The sequence below is a fragment of the Megalobrama amblycephala genome, linkage group LG7 (assembly GCF_018812025.1).
Source record: "Megalobrama amblycephala isolate DHTTF-2021 linkage group LG7, ASM1881202v1, whole genome shotgun sequence".
Lineage (NCBI taxonomy): Eukaryota > Metazoa > Chordata > Actinopteri > Cypriniformes > Xenocyprididae > Megalobrama > Megalobrama amblycephala.
In genome coordinates, this window is record NC_063050.1 from 567370 (window position 1) to 585913 (window position 18544).

General features: G+C 39.8%; 1 protein-coding gene across 1 annotated transcript in view; it reads right to left on the bottom strand.

Moving 5' to 3' along the window:
* Positions 1-2201, bottom strand: part of LOC125271502 — a 41729-nt gene extending 39528 nt beyond the window's left edge. The window contains exons 1-3 of the mRNA XM_048195541.1: positions 2176-2201; positions 688-861; positions 421-594 (exon numbers count right to left, since the gene is read on the bottom strand). Coding sequence (XP_048051498.1) covers positions 421-594; positions 688-861; positions 2176-2201 — 374 coding nt within the window. The remainder of the gene's footprint in view (positions 1-420; positions 595-687; positions 862-2175) is intronic.
* Between the last annotated feature and the right edge of the window lie 16343 nt (positions 2202-18544).

The window sequence follows — 18544 nt, forward strand, 5'->3', positions numbered from 1 at the left end:
CCTCTCTCTGTGTTGCTGTGCACACAAATAACAGTACACAAGTACCAAATAAAATTTTCTTTTGTCTCTTATAACACTGGAATGGTTTAAAATGTATTTAATGTGTAAACTAGCAAGACAAAACAAATGCAAATTATAAACTTTCACTCTATGGTGGTTAAACTTTCAATTAATTTGCTTATCACATGCATGCTGTTGGGCCTGGTCCTTATGGATAACGGTTCAACTATGATTTTTGTTTAACCCCAAGTTACAACCCCTAGTTAACCTATTCTATTGCCCAATAAGCAAAACAATAAACTTACAAATAAAATAGCATAATATGGCCCCTTTTAATAATAACTATATCCAAATTAAGAATAATCAACTTGTGATCAGATCACCTGAGGCAGATCTTAATGCCAGGTTTAAACCACATACTTGAGTATCTGTAGTGAGAAGTTTGGATCCTTCAGTTTGTCAGAGAGCAGCTTGACTCCTGAATTTTGCAGTTTATTGTTACTCAGATCCAGCTCTCTCAGGTGTGAGGGGTTTAAACTCAGAGCTGAAGACACATAACCACAACCTTTCTCTGTCACCATACAGCCTGACAACCTACAGACACACAAACACAGACAGATCACCTACAGACACACATCAACATTATGACTGCCAGACTGTAAATAATCTCTCATGTGTTCTTAATACCTCAGTTTCTGCAGCTGACAGTTTGCAGCTGACAGTCCATTAGAGAGCAGCTTCATTCCTGAATCATGCAGGTCATTGTTACTTAGGTCCAGCTCTCTCAGGACACAATTTGGGGATTGTAGAGCTGAGGACACAATTTCACAATCCTGATCGATGAGATTACAGCCAGCAAGACTAGAAGAGAATAAATACAGCACAATAAGTTGGGGTTCAGGGTGGTTCCGCCAAAATCACACTTTCTTATTTTTCAAAAAGCTTACGCTGTATGTCCTACGCCTTCCATATTCTACTTATGGAACAAACACAGCCCCAGTTCCATTTTTTTTCCGTAAGTAGAATAGGGAAGGCATAGGACATACAAGCATAAGCTTTTTGAAGAATACAAAAGTGCGGTTTTGGTGGAACCACTTGGAAAGCAATTATTTGTTTATATAAAGCATATATATTTACATTTTTCGAAAATGACCAATCATTTCACTAGATAAGACCCTTATTCCTTGTCTGGTATCGTTTAAAGCCCTTTGAAGTTGCACTGAAAATGTAACTTTGACCTTCAACCATTTGCAGGCCACTGAAGTCCACTATATGGAGAATAATTCTGGAATGTTCTCATCAAAAACCTTAACCCTCTAGGGGCCGGGGATTTTTGGGGCCCTGGAGAAGTTTTGACATGCCCTGACATTTGTGCTTTTTTCAGTTGTTCATAAATGTATTAATGGAAAAAGTGTCATTACACTGTATTTAGCACAAACTAGGCTACAATAATATGTGAGGAACATGTATGTACATGTTTGTGTTTTTGAAAGAATAAAGTTTATGCATGGTTATTGAAAAAACAAAAAACTTAAGTCACTGAAATAAAGGCAAAAAAAAAAATTAAATCTGTGTTCACAAGACTTCTGAGTATTGGAGGTTGTAGACTAGAGTTTATGCTTCAGAATGATGTAAAAATTATGCTGCCTACTCGTTCATGTAAAACAATATAGAGATTTAAATTTTGTAAGACACTTTTTGTCAAGAAACACAGTATGCGTGGAGGCGTGAATCATCATGAATAATGGGTCATTTACATCTGAGAAGAAAAAAGATCCACATAATAATGACCTATAATGACTTGCATAATAATGAGCTCTTTCAGTCAGGTAGGCTGTGAAAAAACCCTCTGTTGATCATGTCTCAAGCTCATCATGGTGTATATCAAACGTACAGAAAAAAACAGCAATACTGTGAAATAGTATTACAATTTAAAATAATGGTATTCTATTATATATGTTAAAATATATTGTATTTCTGTGATGCAAAGTGTCTGAACAATTATGTTACCTCTATGGCATTTCATATAGCCTTTTAGCTTAAAAGCATGCACATTTGGAGAAATATTGATGGATTCTTATATGTTTATGTCAATTTTCTATACAGAGGAGTAATATTTATTCAATATTTATTGTCATCACTATAAACGCTGGATACTGTGTTTTCAATTCATACTTGCAGCCAGAGGGCACTCTGTGCATGTTTAGTTTACAAATTAACCTAAAGAAGAACAACCATGTGACTCTCCAGGAACTAACAGAGGCCAGATATCGCTATAACATCCAGATAAACACTTTTCAAGACAATAAATACACGATTGAGACGATGTATGCATGTATTGACTCAGAATTTACGTCTGAATAGCGCTCACTCCGTGGGCGTGGCCGCATTGGTGGATAATGACCTGAATCACAGACTTCTGACATGTGTCTCTTTTCATACAGATTACATAAACAAAGAATTGTGTTTTCGAAATTTTGTTTTCGATTTGACTTACACGATTTAAAACCTGACATTTCAAGGTTTCTTTAGACACAAGTCTATTTTTTTGTGATTAGTATTCATTAAGTTACAGTTCAGTTTCTTATAACTATCAGATTGGACTTCGTTCAGAGGGAGACGAGAGATCACGCATCAGGTTAGTTTTCTTTATTTTGCAAAAAGCACAACATTTTGTTTTTTTCCTCTGAGTGTACACAAATAAAAGAAGATATTTCACAGATTAAAATGGTGTATAGCTCTTAATTTTATGCACAACATTGATGGAGTATTTGAGTCTCTTTCACACTGGTAAGAAAAAAACCGAGGTGGTATCACCGGCGTGACCGCCGACCCAAGGGAGTTATTTTCTTTTCGACTGAAGAAAGAAATATGTGAACATCTTGGATGACATGGGGTAAGTAAATTATCAGGAAAATTTTATTTGAAAGTGAACTAATCCTTTAACCGTTTGTATGTTGTTGTAAGGCTAGGCAAGGCAATTTTATTTATATAGCACATTTCATGCACAATGGTAATTCAAAGTGCTTTACATAAAAAGTAAACAAATTCATTAGAATACAAATGGAATGCACAAGAAATAAAAATAAAAACATAGAATACCCTTTTTGTATGGAAAAGTCAGGGAGGTTCAGTCAGAATATTTGTCAGCTAGCTCTGCATTTAAACAGCACCCTTGCAGACAAATCTTACTGCAATGACCAGGGATAACTCAACTTGGTTTTCCGTCAGAGCAGATCTAAACAGCTCTTTAAAAAGTACCCTTACAGACAAATCTTCCTGGACTAACTCTGTCAAAAGATCCATCCAGGGATAACAAATGCTTACTTCCTAATTCTCCCAGCTCTTTTAACCAGATAGCAATATTTGAAATGCATTAAAAGGATAATGCATACAAGATTGATATAAAATGCACAATAAAAAGAATTAAAAGAATAAAAAGATGATACATATAAAATAAAGTGCATTCAGTAAATGCATAGCTAAACAGATATATTTTGAGTCTGGATTTGAATGTGACTACTGTTAGAGCACATCTGATTTCTCCAGGAAGCTGGATCCAGCTGTGGCTGGCATAACAGCTAAAAGCGCTCTCCTTGCTTTTAGTGAGCCCTTGGTATTTCTAAGTGACTTGATCCTGATGATCTTAGTGATCCGTTGTTTTTATATTCTATGAGGGAAGGCCAATGCGGAGTCCATTACAATAATCCACCCTGCTAGTGATGAAAGCATGAACAAGTTTCTCAATAGAACTTTATTTTAGGGTCTTTTAACTAGTTGCTTATTAGCATGCATATTATTAGAATACTGGTTAATTTCATCAGTGCAAAGACATAGGGAAGCATAGGGCTGAAGTTATTGGATGATAGGGCCATGTAAATGTAGGAGGCCAACTAAATCAGAAATAAAGGGTTTTTAAATGTTTTACATTTTAGTAAGTTCTTATGGAAATGTTATAATATTGTAACGTTGGGTGCAAGGTTAACTGCTTATGTAGCCTAATAACAACAGCATATACAGTGCATCCGGAAAATATTCAAAGCGCTTCACTTTTTCCACATTTTGTAATATTACAGCCTTATTCCTAAATTAATTATTTTCCTCAAAATTCTACAAACAATACCCCATAATGACAATGTGAAAAAAAAGTTTGTTTAAAATCTTTGCAAATTTATTAAAAATAAAAAACGAAAAAAATCACATGTACTTAAGTATTTAAAGCCTTTGCCATGATACTCAAAATGGAGCTCAGGTGCATCCTGTTTCCACTGATCATCCTTGAGATATTTCTATAACTTGATTGGAGTCCACCTGTGGTAAATTCAGTTGATTGGACATGATTTGGAAAGGCACACTTCTGTCTAATCTCCTGTGCAATCTATGGTGAGTATCATCCTTCCTGCATTAAATCATAAAAATCCACTCACTATTATCGTCAACCTTACTGCTCCTGATTTCTGCATTCCAGTTAATGCCTTCATCGACTCTGGGTCAGCTGGAAATTTCATCTCTGGAGCCCTCTGTCGCCAGCTCAAGCTCAAGACCGTCAGTTCGCCGAAAGTCTACCAGATCCGTGCAGTAACTGGCCGTTCTCTGTGTCAACTACGTCACATGGTGGGACCTCTTAACCTACAGATTGGCGTTCTGCACCAAGAGGAGATTCATCTGCTGGTTATGGAGGACTCAACATCTGACATGATTCTAGGGCGCCCATGGTTAGAGCAGCACGACCCAAACATCTCCTGGAGGACAGGAGACGTCCTGAAGTGGGGTAACCAATGTTTTCCTGGGTGTTTCCCTAAATTTCCAGTTCCAAGCCAAGTTCCAAGTCAAGTTCCAAGTCGAGTTCCTGGTAAAGTCCCACGTTCAGCTTCAAAAGTTCTTGGTCCAAGGAAAATCCAAGTCTGTGTTACATCCATAGAGAGTCCAGTGGAGAAACGATCTATCGACATACCCGACTGTTACTCCCACTTCAGTGACGTCTTCTGTCCAAAGAAGGCCTCCAAGCTGCCTCCCCATCGGCCATGGGACTGTGCGATCGACCTCATCGACCTCAAAGATCTATTCCTTGTCCATCCCCAAGGAGAAGGCCATGGAAGAATACATCACTGAGGCTCTATCACAAGGTTACATCCGCCCGTCTACTTCTCCTGCTGTGTCCAGCTTCTTCTTTGTTGCCAAGAAGGACAGAGGCTTGCGGCCTTGCATTGATTACAGAGCATTAAACAAGATCACAGTCAAGTTTCACTACTGGCTTCCCCTCGTCCCATCTGCGCTGGAACATCTCCGTGGCGCCACTGTGTTCACCAAGTTGGACCTCAGCAGCGCATATAACCTCATCCGAATACGTGAGGGGGACGAATGGAAAAAGGTTTTTGTGATCCCTACTGGACACTATGAATATTGCGTCATGCCGTATGGACTCGTTAACGCCCCCTCCGTATTTTCAGGATGTTATGCATGAGGTGCTCCGGGAGTTTCTCCACAAATCATTGTCTACATCGTTGATATACTCATCTACTCCCGGAGCCAGGCCGAACATCGCTGACACGTTGCGGAGGTCCTCCAACGCCTATGGAGCCACAGCCTATTCCTAAAGGCAGAAAAATTTACTTTCCACCAGCCTTCTGTGCAGTTCTTGGGATACACCATCGATCTCAGTGTCGTCCGCATGGACGAGGGGAAGGTCTCTGCCATCACGGACTGGTCACTTCCCGAAACCATAAAAGAACTGCAAAGATTCCTAGGATTCGCCAATTTCTACCACAAATTTATCAAGAACTACAGCACCATCACTTCTCCACTCACCAACCTGCTCCGTGGCAAGCCCAAGTCTCTGTCCTGGCACCCAGCAGCAAAGCAAGCTTTCGAGGACCTGAAACATGCCTGCGCGACCGCTCCCCTCCTCGTTCACCCTGATCCAGAACTCCCTTTCGTTGTTGAGGTCGACGCTTCGGCCACAGGAGTGGGAGTGGTCTTGTCCCAGCAGCAGGAGAAACCAAGTAGACTCCATCCATGTGCCTTCTTCTCCCGCAAACTCAACCCGGCGGAGATGAACTACGACATCGGCAACAGGGAGCTACTTGCTATCAAGCTCGCCTTGGAGGAGTGGAGGCATTGGCTTGAGGTAGCTCGTCATCCGTTCCTGGTTCTGACCGATCATAAAATTTGGAGTATCTGCGAGAAGCGAAGAGATTGAACCCACGTCAAGCAAGATGGGCCTTGCTCTTCACTCAATTCAACTTCAAAATTTCCTACAGTCCTGGTCCTAAAAATGTCAAAGCTGATGCTTTATCACGTATCCACAGCCCAGAGGAGAGTGTTGAAGCTCCTGAACCCATTGCCCCAGAGAACATTATCGTCAGTCCCATAGTCTGGTCAGAAGAAACTTTAACCGAATCTAATGCCTCCAACACTCCACCGGGTTGCCCACCTGGTTTGCTCTACATCCAACAGACACGACGCATTCCCACCATCCATACCTCTCACTTGTCGCTGGGCACTGGCCACCCGGGGGTCAATGAAAGCCTCTTGCTGCTAAAACAGCGCTTCTGGTGGCCCAACATGGCAGCCAATGTCAGGAGGTATGTTAAGGGGTGCAGGGAATGTGCCATGTCAAAGAGCCCCCAACATCTTTCCTCCGGGAAGTTACAACCTCTGCACGTTCCCAGTCGCCCGTGGTCACATCTAGGAGTCAATTTCATCACGGATCTCCCTGTCTCCGATGGATATACCTGTGTCATGGTTGTGGTGGACAGATTCTCCAAGTCATGCCGATTGATTCCTCTCCCAGGTCTTCCCACAGCAATGGCCACAGCAGAATTAATGTTCAATCACGTTTTCAGATACTTCGGAGGATACTTGCCTGAGGATATAGTATCTGACAGAAGGCCACAATTCACTTCCCACGTCTGGAAATCCTTCTTCAAACTCCTAGATGTGACCATCAGTCTCTCTTCTGGATACCATCCCCAGACGAACGGGCAGGCGGAGCGGAAGTTTCAGGAGATTCAGGCCGAGTACGCCCAGAACTCCCTCCGTCAGCCCACCACTGGTCTCACCCCTTTCCAGTGCATACTCGGCTATCAGCCCCCACTGTTCCCCTGGGACAGGGAACCATCAGATGTCCCGGCAGTGGATCACTGGTTCCAGGAGAGCGAGAGGGTCTGGGACTCAGCGCATTCAAAGGGTTCAAAGGGCCCTCAGGAGACACCGACTCACAGCTGATCTTCGTCGCTCCAAGACACCAGTGTATTGACCTGGAGATAAGGGCTGGTGTAGGAACTGTGGACAAACCAGACAAATGAATCATTCAGATGATTCTTTCAAAACATATTTCTAATTCAGAATCAAGTTTCCGGCTCCGGCTCGTCTACAGAGAGAACCAATGCTGAGTGCTTTTACGACACACTATGCTTCCTGATAGCAGGAGAAGTGACATACCAAAGGGTCACCAAAGAAGACAGATCCTTTGATCACCAGAGCAAAGAAACAGAGACAATGCAGACCCCTTTTGTTTCCTTACTTCACAGGAAAAAGCCAAAGAGACTGTTCTACAAATAAAACTGCTTCAAAATTGTTCCAACAATTTTAATGGACTTATCAAACATTTTTTAACTACATACATTTTGCATTATGTGTCCACAAGTACTACCTGTAAACAGTTAGGCTTTAGAACACTCACAATTCATGTAAATATGTTAACTCTTGACTGAATGACTGAAAGTATGCCTTATTTGGACTTGATTTATTTTTTTTCATCTTTCCTATATCCTGACTTGAATGAAATCTGTTTAAAATGTATCATATTCCAGTTAATAGAAATTATGTTAAAATGGCACTCTGCTAAAGCAGAGACAGACCGGGATGTAACACTTATGTTTTATTGGGGGCAGAGGAAGGCCCTCTTGAAACAGGACAATGTCTGATTGGCCAAGACTCCTCAGAGGTGTGACAAACAACTAAGTTTAAATGATCATATTGCAAGATAGTGAACTAGTAGTTGGTGTGTTCTGGGAAAAGAAGCCAAGACAAGAACCAAGAACAATGGAGTAACAAGGAAAACAGACAAGCCGCTCATTCAAGCCATCCAACCTTCACTCACTTTTCTTTTCTTTTACTTAATTTTCCTTTACCGCTGAAAGTCTTGTGTCCTAAGTTTCGCCGCAAAGTTCAACGACTTTTGCCGCTTCAACTCCAGCGACAAAGAGACTTCCTTTCATTGTTCCACACAGACCTGACCTGGACCAATCATCGACTTGGGAAACCCTTCTCTGCACGATGAGGTAAATTCACATTTAAGTCAACGCAAGCAAGTACCTCCAGATGAAAACTGAACTGGTGCATTTAAATTAATGATTCATGGTTCGTTCGGTTCTTTGAAATGCATTGATAGGAATTCTGTTAATCAGATCTCTCTCTCTCTCTCTCTTTCTCTTTCAAAACTATTTCTCTCTGATTTCCTTCTTACTGCAACGCGTATGAATGTATGTGTGTGTGTATGTGCATGTCTTTGTGTTAGATTAGTTTGTGTTAGAATAAATAAAATCTCTTGTAGATTTTAAAAAGAAAGTGTCTTGTATTATGTGATTCTAAAATTTAATGTCTTAAACTGTGATCAAGTTACCGGGCTTTAATCAGTGTTTTTACTATTGTTGGATATTTATATCCGCTACAAGAGCTTATTACGGCTCGAGCAAATGAACGCTGGACGACTCGTAATCTAAACAACTCTTTATAATTCCCTATAAATATTTAATTTGAGCTAATTTTACTTCCTAGGGTGTTTTCCCTACACTGGTTATCAACTAGAGATATACGGATGTGACTTCCCTGCAGAAAGCTGAGTCCCAGATTCATTGGCCCCTACACCATCACTCGACAGATAAATCCAGTCATGTATCAGTTACAGTTACCACCTGAATTCAGCCACCACCCCACCTTCCATGTTTCCTTGCTTAAACCTCACCACCCTTCTGCTCTTCCCTCCACAGAGCCTGGCGACGCAGAAGAACCCCCCTTCCTATCATCGTGGAGGACGGAGCAGCTAACCTGGTGAAGGAAATCCTGGACTCCCGTCGCCGTGGTGGTCACCTGGAATACCTTGTTGACTGGGAAGGATACTGCCCCGAGGAGAGATCATGGGTTCCTAGAGTTGACATACTCGATCCAAGCCTTATGGAGGACTTCCATGCCAGACATCCCAACAGACCAGCTCCAAGAGGCAGAGGTCGACCACCACATCGGCGGGGTCATCAGGTGCGGACTGTGGAGGTGGGGGGTAATGTCACAGACACACCAGGCTCTGCACCCAGCCAATCACAGCGCACTCCTTCACCAGAGTATTAACTGCGTTGTTTTGAATCAGCATAACATCTCCAGTCTATTCCTTGTTCAAGGGGCAAGTTATCACAGAATAAAAAAAATATGTTGCTGTTTGTCCTAACATATATCAGGCAATATTTATCACTTTCATAGAGGTTGTTTTTGTAGTTTCTACATGTGTTTACACTGTTTTTATTACAAATATATATTTATTTATTATTTAAGAAACCATGAAAATGAGGAGCATGCTTTTACCTTAAAATAGTTTAAATTTATAATTGTTCAAATTTTAATTGAAGTAAAACGTTAATTCAATGAGAGTGTGGTGAAATATAAATATCAGTGTATTGCATAAATTGTTAGGGTGTACTCACACTAGGCACAGTTGCCTTGAATCGAGCCCGAGCGAATGAAAAGTAAATTTCCGCTCCCCCGGTGGCCTGCACTCACATTGCACTTAATATTCCAGGCCGAAGCACGCTTACGTCATATACGATGCAACTTTTTGAATGGAAGAAAACAGGAAGAAATGCACAGATACTGCATAATATATTTATCATTTATGCCACACAGCGATTTTCACTTGAACGGATCAGAGGATAATTACAAAGGAAGCTGACCTTAATGGTGGAATTTAAAGCTTTACTCGCAAACTACAATTCTGTTCATCAATAAGGTGCGAATCAGACCCGTTATAAACCCAAATACACTCGAATTAATTACATGAATTATAAGTGTACTATCAGAGTAGTAATAAAGATGTTTGTCGTCGTAATGATAACAGTAGCACACACAAAAGTAGCTGTTCTGTGCTCAGGCACGGTTAGTGCTCACACTGCATGCGAACCGCGCTCGAGCCCAACCGAACCACGCTCTGGCACACCTCTTCCAAGTGGGCCAGGGCCGGCTAAACGAACCGCGCCTGGTCACGGAACGGAGCGCTCACACTTGTCAAACGAACCGTGCTATGAGTGTCAAACGCGCTCGGGGCCCGGTTCACAGCGCCTAGTGTGAGTACACCCTTAAATGTTGACAAGATTTAATAGCAGTAAATTTACTTTACGGCATCCTAGCTCAAAATCAGTGCTTTACTGTCAAGTGCATTTCTATATGACAAAAATTCAATAATAATTTTGTTTACTGTATTTTCAGTAAATTCAATAATATCTGTAATTATTTGTTTCTGTCCTATAGCCTACTTTATTTATTTATTTACTCAAATTTAAGGCCCTAATACAAGTAAAAAGTTCATGGGTGAACTCATGGGCTGGATGGTCTGGATTTGTCCAGGGCTGAAATTTCAGTCCAGGCCTGTTAACTAATAGCAATATAGTAAAGTAGTAAAATAACATTAAAATCCGCTTCTATTTAACTTAGGCGCTAAAGCGATCCGTCACGCCACATTAAACAGCGCCAAAACGTTTTTTTTAATCTCATAATAAGATGGACGTCATTTGAAATCTGAGTCTTTGCTTCATATCAAAGTAACAAAGCACAAAGATTATTGCGATTTATTGGATGGGAGGCGCTACATATTCTGCTCAGTCATCAACTGAAAACAGACTAGACTAATCGATTCTTGGGATTTAAGAATCAATATCAGTTCATAAAAATAAGAATCAATTAAAATCGATATTCCAAAAAAAAAAAAAATCTATATTTTTTACCCAGCCCTAGTTAAAACTATATAACTTTTTTTACTTGAAATAAAATAAAAACTTTAATTGAAAAGAAAATGAGAAAAAAAAATATTTCAGCTAGTTTCAAAGGTAACATTTCTTATTTCAATTTAGTTTCACTGTACTAAAATAATTGAAACTAAAATTGAATCTAATTCTCTAATTCCCCTAATAATATGCTATAAATTTCAATTTCTTAATAATAATAAAAAAACATTATTCTGAAAGAAGGGGGCCCAAAATTCTGTCTTGCATACCCCCCTTAAAAAAAGTTTATAATATAAAAAAAAAAAACATTTAGTTCATTTAGAGAACAGACACCACAATTAAAAACTAAATGTTTCTGCTTAATTCAGCATAAGTTGAAAGAGAGTCGCAGCACAGATAAGCAGCAGGAGTCAGATTTCACCTCACTCTTGACTGACATGAGGACAACGGCAGATTTGGTTTTAAAGAGAGAGAGAGATTTTCTCATAATATACATTGCACCACATTGTTCTATATATCTCAAGCGACTCGATGGATGAGTCAGTCTCTCTGTAACCCCTTTACCCAGATCTAACTCGCCCCGCTCTGCGCGGGCCTCAAGCCTGGGTCACTGGCATGGGAGTCAGACGCTCTAACAAGGAGACTAAAGGCTGCAACCCCTATCATCAGTCTCTAGAGCATCTCGAGATCAGAGGAGTGAGGTTTACTCACTCAGAGACTACTAGCTGGCCTCCGTTACATCTCTAAATCCCTCCTTTCTGAGAGTACTGAGTAAACACATTGCAGCGAGCTTTCTGTCTGATCTCCTCTTTTGTTTATTTGGACTTTAGGGTCTCAGCTGTGAGCATCCAAGAAGCTGGTGCTCTGCAGTCTGCCCATGTTTCTCTCAATTTTTAATAAACTGTTTCTGTACTGGCCATTCGCTTCTGTGTCCTCTGTCTCACCCCTGACAGAGGTACATTATGAGATGTAATTCCACACTATCAGCATTAACAAGTGTATGTCCATCAACAAACCTTTGTGTATATTTCTAATTTATTGCGGTGCACATGTGCGAACTTTATCATTAACTGTAAAGGCACATATGTTAGCCCAGCACTAATGTGAATGACTGATTTAACATTAAAGTTTGTAAAACAAATCTTGCTCCATCCTTTATCAAAACTCAAAGTAGTAAGAATGACAGAAAATCTGTATTAATAGACACAGTTTTAGGTAATGGCCAACAGCTGATTAGCAGAAGTATTTCAGAAAGACAGTAATAACGTGAGTTAGCCAGTTAGACATCCACGATATAGCTAAAACACAAAACTACGTATTTTGAACACTCAGTATAAAATACATCAATTGATTGTGGAGGGCAAAACAAGGGTTTTCTCCATTGGCCGCCAGTCATTCTTACCAGGTTTGTAATAGAATCTAATGTAGTAAGACAGTGATATTAAAAGACCAAATTCAGTATACACCTTATTGATTATGCATGCTTTGTACAGGCAAACAAATGAACACAGAATAGTAATGTTTTCCATTGAAAACCATTATAAAGGAAATGTGTTGTGTTCATATTCTGGGCTCATCTGCTCGCCTGTAGGCCAAAGTCACGTGATTTCAGCTTTCTGGCGGTTTGACACGTGATCCAAATCATGATTCGACACAAAAGATTCATTTTGCTCTGAATAACGCTCTGAATCTTCCTGAAGCAGTGTTTTGAAATCGATCATCACTATATAAGTCGTTATTTTGTTTTTTGGAGCACCAAAAATATTCTTGTGGCTTTATAATATTAATATTGAACCACTGTACTCACATGAACTGATTTAAATATGTTTTTAGTACATTAATGGATCTTGAGAGAGGAAATGTTATTGCTGGCTATGCAGGCCTCACTGAGCCATGAGATTTCATCAAAAATATCTCAATTTGTGTTCTGAAGATAAACAAATGTCTTACGGGTGTGGAACGACATGAGGGTGAGTAATTAATGACAGAATTTTCATTTTTGGGTGAACTAACCCTTTAAGGGGTATAACGGGTGTTAAGGAGACTTAACCAATCAGTGACGAGCTTATTGGTGATGTTGGAAAGGACACTAGGTGGCGAGCTAGGAAACTTCCTGAACAGTCAGCCAGCGGAGCACGCAGAACACGCAGCACATCGTCCTACACTTTAACCTTCAAAGTTTACCTCATATGTGTGCGTTCATGATAATATGTAAGTTTGTTTACATATTTGTGCTTTTTTAATATAGTTATCTGCTGTGTTACAGCATTGGTTAATGTAAATTATCGAGTTGTTTATCTCCTTCATAATCTCAGCATTCGCGCTGTACTCAAAGCCATAAATATAATAGAGATACAAAGTTATTTAAGTTACTTAAGTTAGTATTTCCTTTATTCCTTGCTTGTGGTTACTTTGAGCAATGTTAACACCTTTTAATCAGTTTCAAGTTAATAATATTTGTCGTATTTTCCCGTGGCTCTGCCAATATGATGATGACGCAGCTTTTTCTCAGAGTCATGGAGAATTCGCGATCCCTGATATATGGGCTTCATGCGCCCTCTAGCGGTTAATTTCGGTAGCGCAGTACAAACCCTGAGGATTGTATTGAATGTAGAATGGCATGTAAATTACTATTATGTATGTATATTGTGATTATTTATTGTAATATGTTATTCATCTGTTTATTGCAGACCACACGCAAAGAAATACAAAGTAAAGATGAAAATTCTGAATCCTGTGATGTGTTTTTACTGACACTCTGGGGCGAGCACAATTTCCTGATCAGCACATAGCTGCAAACTCCTTTACATTGTGGTCCTTCGAGCCGGAGGTGTGCTTACCACGGAGACAGGATGTCAGAACAGCCTTCCCAACAGAGTGTACGCCCGCGTCGTACAACCCAGCCTCCAGTTTATCTCAGAGATGAGATGAAGTCCAAAATCCTATGCAGCATTCACCTGAGCAAGAAGAGGAACCACAACAAAGTGCAAGGATAAACCAGCCTGACTCTCCGCATTCATGTTCACGTGGTTACAGCATTGAAGCGGCAGGTGGAGTGACGAGTACTCCATTTTCCCAAATGACTGCTGATAGACAACCTGACAGACGATGGTCCACTGCACCGCATGATGAAAGAGATGAAGAGGAGGAGCAAGTGTATGATACTTCACTCACATCTTAAGACAAAGGTTGGAGGTCCAAGACCTGAAAAGGGAGAATAGGCAACTTCGTAAAGCTCAGATGGTCCTTGAAGAGGAGATTCAGCAGCTACAGTCTCTTCATAACAGTATGCAGGACTTAATGATACAGCAGCAACCAGCCTCACTAACTCCACAAGCACCGCAGACAAACCAGACTCCAGTGCCATTACCCAGAACCATGTACAGACTACCTCAGATAGCAGTACCAAGTCCAGCACCACGCATTCCACAACCTACTCCACGCAGAGTTCAAGTACAACCCAGAGAGAGCTCCTTTAAGTCAGGTGCTGACATTCACACCTACAAGTCAAGCCCACAGCCTGTTCATAATTCGCCATATTCTTCTCCCACGGGGCGGCCTCAGAGCACTATATGTCCAGAGACATCCTACAGGGGCCCACAACCAACAATTCCATGCTTCACACGCCGTGACCCTAGCGAGTTCTCTTGTTTAAAGTTAGCCCTTGACAATCTGCTCCCTAATGATGCATCTGAGCTCTTTAAGTATCAGGTCCTTTTAGATCACCTGAAGTTTGAAGAAGCACGCATAATTGCTGACTCATTCCTCAATTCCCCTTGGCCATACACAGACACTATGACTGCACTTACTGACAGGTTTGGAAGACCTCACCAGTTAGCCCTAACTAAAATAGCAGCACTCATGGATGCCCCTGATGTTCAGCCTGGAGATTTGGCCAGTTTCGATAGGTTTTCCCTTCAAATCCAAGCTCTTGTGGGTCTACTGAGGACATTGGGTCCTGAAGGTAATGTGGAATTACAGTGTGGGTCACATGTAGCCCGTCTACTCACTAAACTCCCACCAGATTTACGTGCATCATTCAGACGACATATGCCCTATCAATCTGGTGCAGTCTACACTTTATTGGATCTAGCAGAGTGGCTCAAATTTGAATCCTGGTGCCAAGACTGTGAGGATTTAAGTTCAAAGAAGGAATAGAGACGTAAAATGGTGCAGTCAAGATCAGGCCCTGTAGCTAAGTCCAGATTTGCTACTGTTCTACATGGAGCTGATCAAACACAGGTATTATCCCCTCCACACCAGCCCAAGACAGCACAGAAACTTGAACAGAACAGAGTGTTGTGCCCATACTGTAACAATACTGATCATTTCCTAAGCCAGTGTCCCACCTTCCAGAAATTCAGTAAAGAGGAGATGATAAAATGGATTGAAGACAACAACTGTTGCTGGAAATGTGGACGGTCACATATAGCAAAACATTGCACCCTGAAAAAGCCCTGCCGTCTGTGCAATGGGAAACATCTTCAAATCCTTCACGAAGTTAATGACCGGTCTCAGACAGAGGGTACCTGCCTAGTTAGTTCCACAAATGAGCCCCTGTACCTGGACAGGCATGAAGGTTCCAAAGATGTGTTGCTGAAAGTGATTCCTGTTGTCTTACAACACAAGAACCAAACCCTAAACACCTATGCAGTACTTGACGACGGATCCGAAAGAACCATGTTACTCCCAGCCGCAGTTCAGAAACTTAGGATTAAGGGACAGACTGTAACAGACAAGCCTGTTACTAACCCTGCGTTCCAATGTCCATACTATCCATCCTAAATAGTATGTGAGATTAAAATAAGTGTGTCCCAAAGCATAGTATGTTGAAAAGAGTATGCCAAAAGTCCCCGGATGGTCTACTATTTCCGGTAGATTTTTGAAGTGTGGATCCGTGCACACTATAAAGGCTAATATTGCCCACAACCCATTGCGCGTTGTACGAGGATTCAGTTCAGAACTACAAACACGAGTAAAAAGTGTTAAAAAACTACAAAACATGGCGGATACGCGCGATCGACGCTGAGAGGTTTGAGTGACTAATAATCAGTTTAACCTGATAGAAAATATATATTTAATGTTACCCGTGTTATTTTTCATCTGCAAATACCAATGTGGACTTTTATAAAGATCCAAATGGCCATTAACTTTTAAATGCATCATTATGCATTAATATGAGGAGAGTTCTCCACATGAAAGACCCGCGACTGCATATCAACGTGCTGTATTTCTCTCCGATACGGTAGGAAATTAACTAAATGAAATGTGGAGGATGTAAGATGATTGACAGGCCAGTTTACGGTGACAGGATGCGCCTGAGAGAAAAGACGCGATTGTATGACGTGTTAGTATGTCCCAAAGCTTGTTTACTCTTTTGCTACACACTCAAAAGTAAGTACTTTTTGTTCACAGAAAGAGTACATACTTTTAGGGCGTAGTATAAGTAGGCGAATTGGAACGCAGCATAAGTCTTTTGTCTGCAGTTTTCTTCCTCACTGCTAGGGGCGCTATAGCACCTAATAGAGCTCCTTAAGTAAAGGTGAGGTTTTAGAGGAAGTTAGCAGAACAGCAGCAGTAGGAAGCATGGCTTTACTGCATTTGTGCTATGTCCTGGTTGAGAAATGTTCCATTTCAAGCTCAACTTAAAAAGGACCTTTTATCGGTGACTTTAACACCGCATGGTGAGAGCTCAATATGGATTTAAAGCCCAGATGGATGTAAGCTTGTGGTTTTTGGCTTACTTATGGCTGTACTTGATGGGAAAAGTCTGGGGGGTATTGCACAAAAGTAAGATAAGGGATTAAGCTGGGATTTTCCAGTTATCCTGGCTGAATTTAGCCCTGACTCGGTTGCATGAAGGGAGGCTAAATTAATCTACATTAAGTTACTATGGAGATTTACACTTTGCAGCTAGCCTGCTCCGGAGCAGGCTAACAACCAGGCTAAGCTGAGCTCCTCTAAGACTGACCAATAGGAACACAATGATATTACAACTGACTCTCTCACATACAATTATTTGACTTTATTAACATATATATATATATATATATATATATATATATATATATATATATATATATATATATATATATAGTGTGTGTGTGTGTGTGTGTGTATTATGTGTATATTATTATGTGTGTATATTTTATATATATATATATATATATATATATATATATATATATATATACACACACACACATATATATATAATACACACATTTACTAAATTGTGCTAAATAAAAATATATATTGGTGTAAGTTTAAGACATTTTTATTATTTTAATATTTTATTAAAAGGTAAGTATGATGAGAAACAAAACATTTAAAGAGAAGTAATTTCTTAAAAATTAAGTGTTATATAGCCCACTGAATCATTCTCAGACTTAATGCTGACAACAATGGAAGCACTTGGGAGAGAACTGTCAGGAGACTTATTTCTTAGCACAGAAGAATACAAGAGGATTACCAAATCATTGTTTTAAGTGTGAAAATATAGCAAAAGTAACACAGAAATTCAAAATCAATAAACCTGTGACAAGGCCCCTGAAACAATCAGGCCTTCATTTGTAAGCTTCCATTAAGTGATGAGTGATTTTTTTGCTAGACAAAGAGCAGGAGAAATACCAAATGAGTGTTTCAGAGCCAGCAAAAGCTATGAGAAGAGTGACAGAGTAAGATGCAGCCTGCTGAAGTGGCATGCATGGTTGTTGTCCACACTGAAACTATACCCACTGTAGTCAAAGCACAATAAAGTCAGCTAGCCTTTTCCAAGGCCCATATTTAATCTATACTCTGGTCTCATATATATATATATATATATATATATATATATATATATATATATATATATATATATATATATATGGAATTCAGGTTGATTAGGACACTTTTTGCTATTGAAAAGACTGGGAAAAAGTGTCCTAATCAACCTGAATTATATATATATATATATATATATATATATATATATATATATATATAATATATATAATATAGGTTTTCCTTTCTTACTGGCTAAATGTTTTGTGCCCAATATTTAATTAGATTGTTTTAAAATATATGAATACATTTCTCTCTGGTTTTGTTTGACAGTAGTACTCTTTATGGTTAAAAATTAAAATTAATATGCACAGACTAAATTTTAATTGGTAAGATGAATCTAAACTCAGTAATTGTCCCAAAGTATATTGATTTACCCCATTACAATAGTCCATTTACAGTTACTATCATAAAAATACACTTACTTGTAGGTTTGAAAGTGTACATAAGGCACATTTAATGTCCAACATCAAATATTTTAGCGAAATGTATATTTTAGAATTACTGCGCTTCTATTGCGTCCCGTCTGTTTAGCGCGCATGCGCGCAACAGCGCTCGTTCAATGTGAAGTTTAGCCTCAAAATGGAAATATTTGCATTACTTTCTAACATTTACAGATGGAGAATAAACTTGTGAAAAGTAAGTTATGCACTAAGGAAAACACCATGTCTCAAATGCATAAAATAGCACAAAATGTATGTCGTTTCCTATGGTGGATCGATTTGATC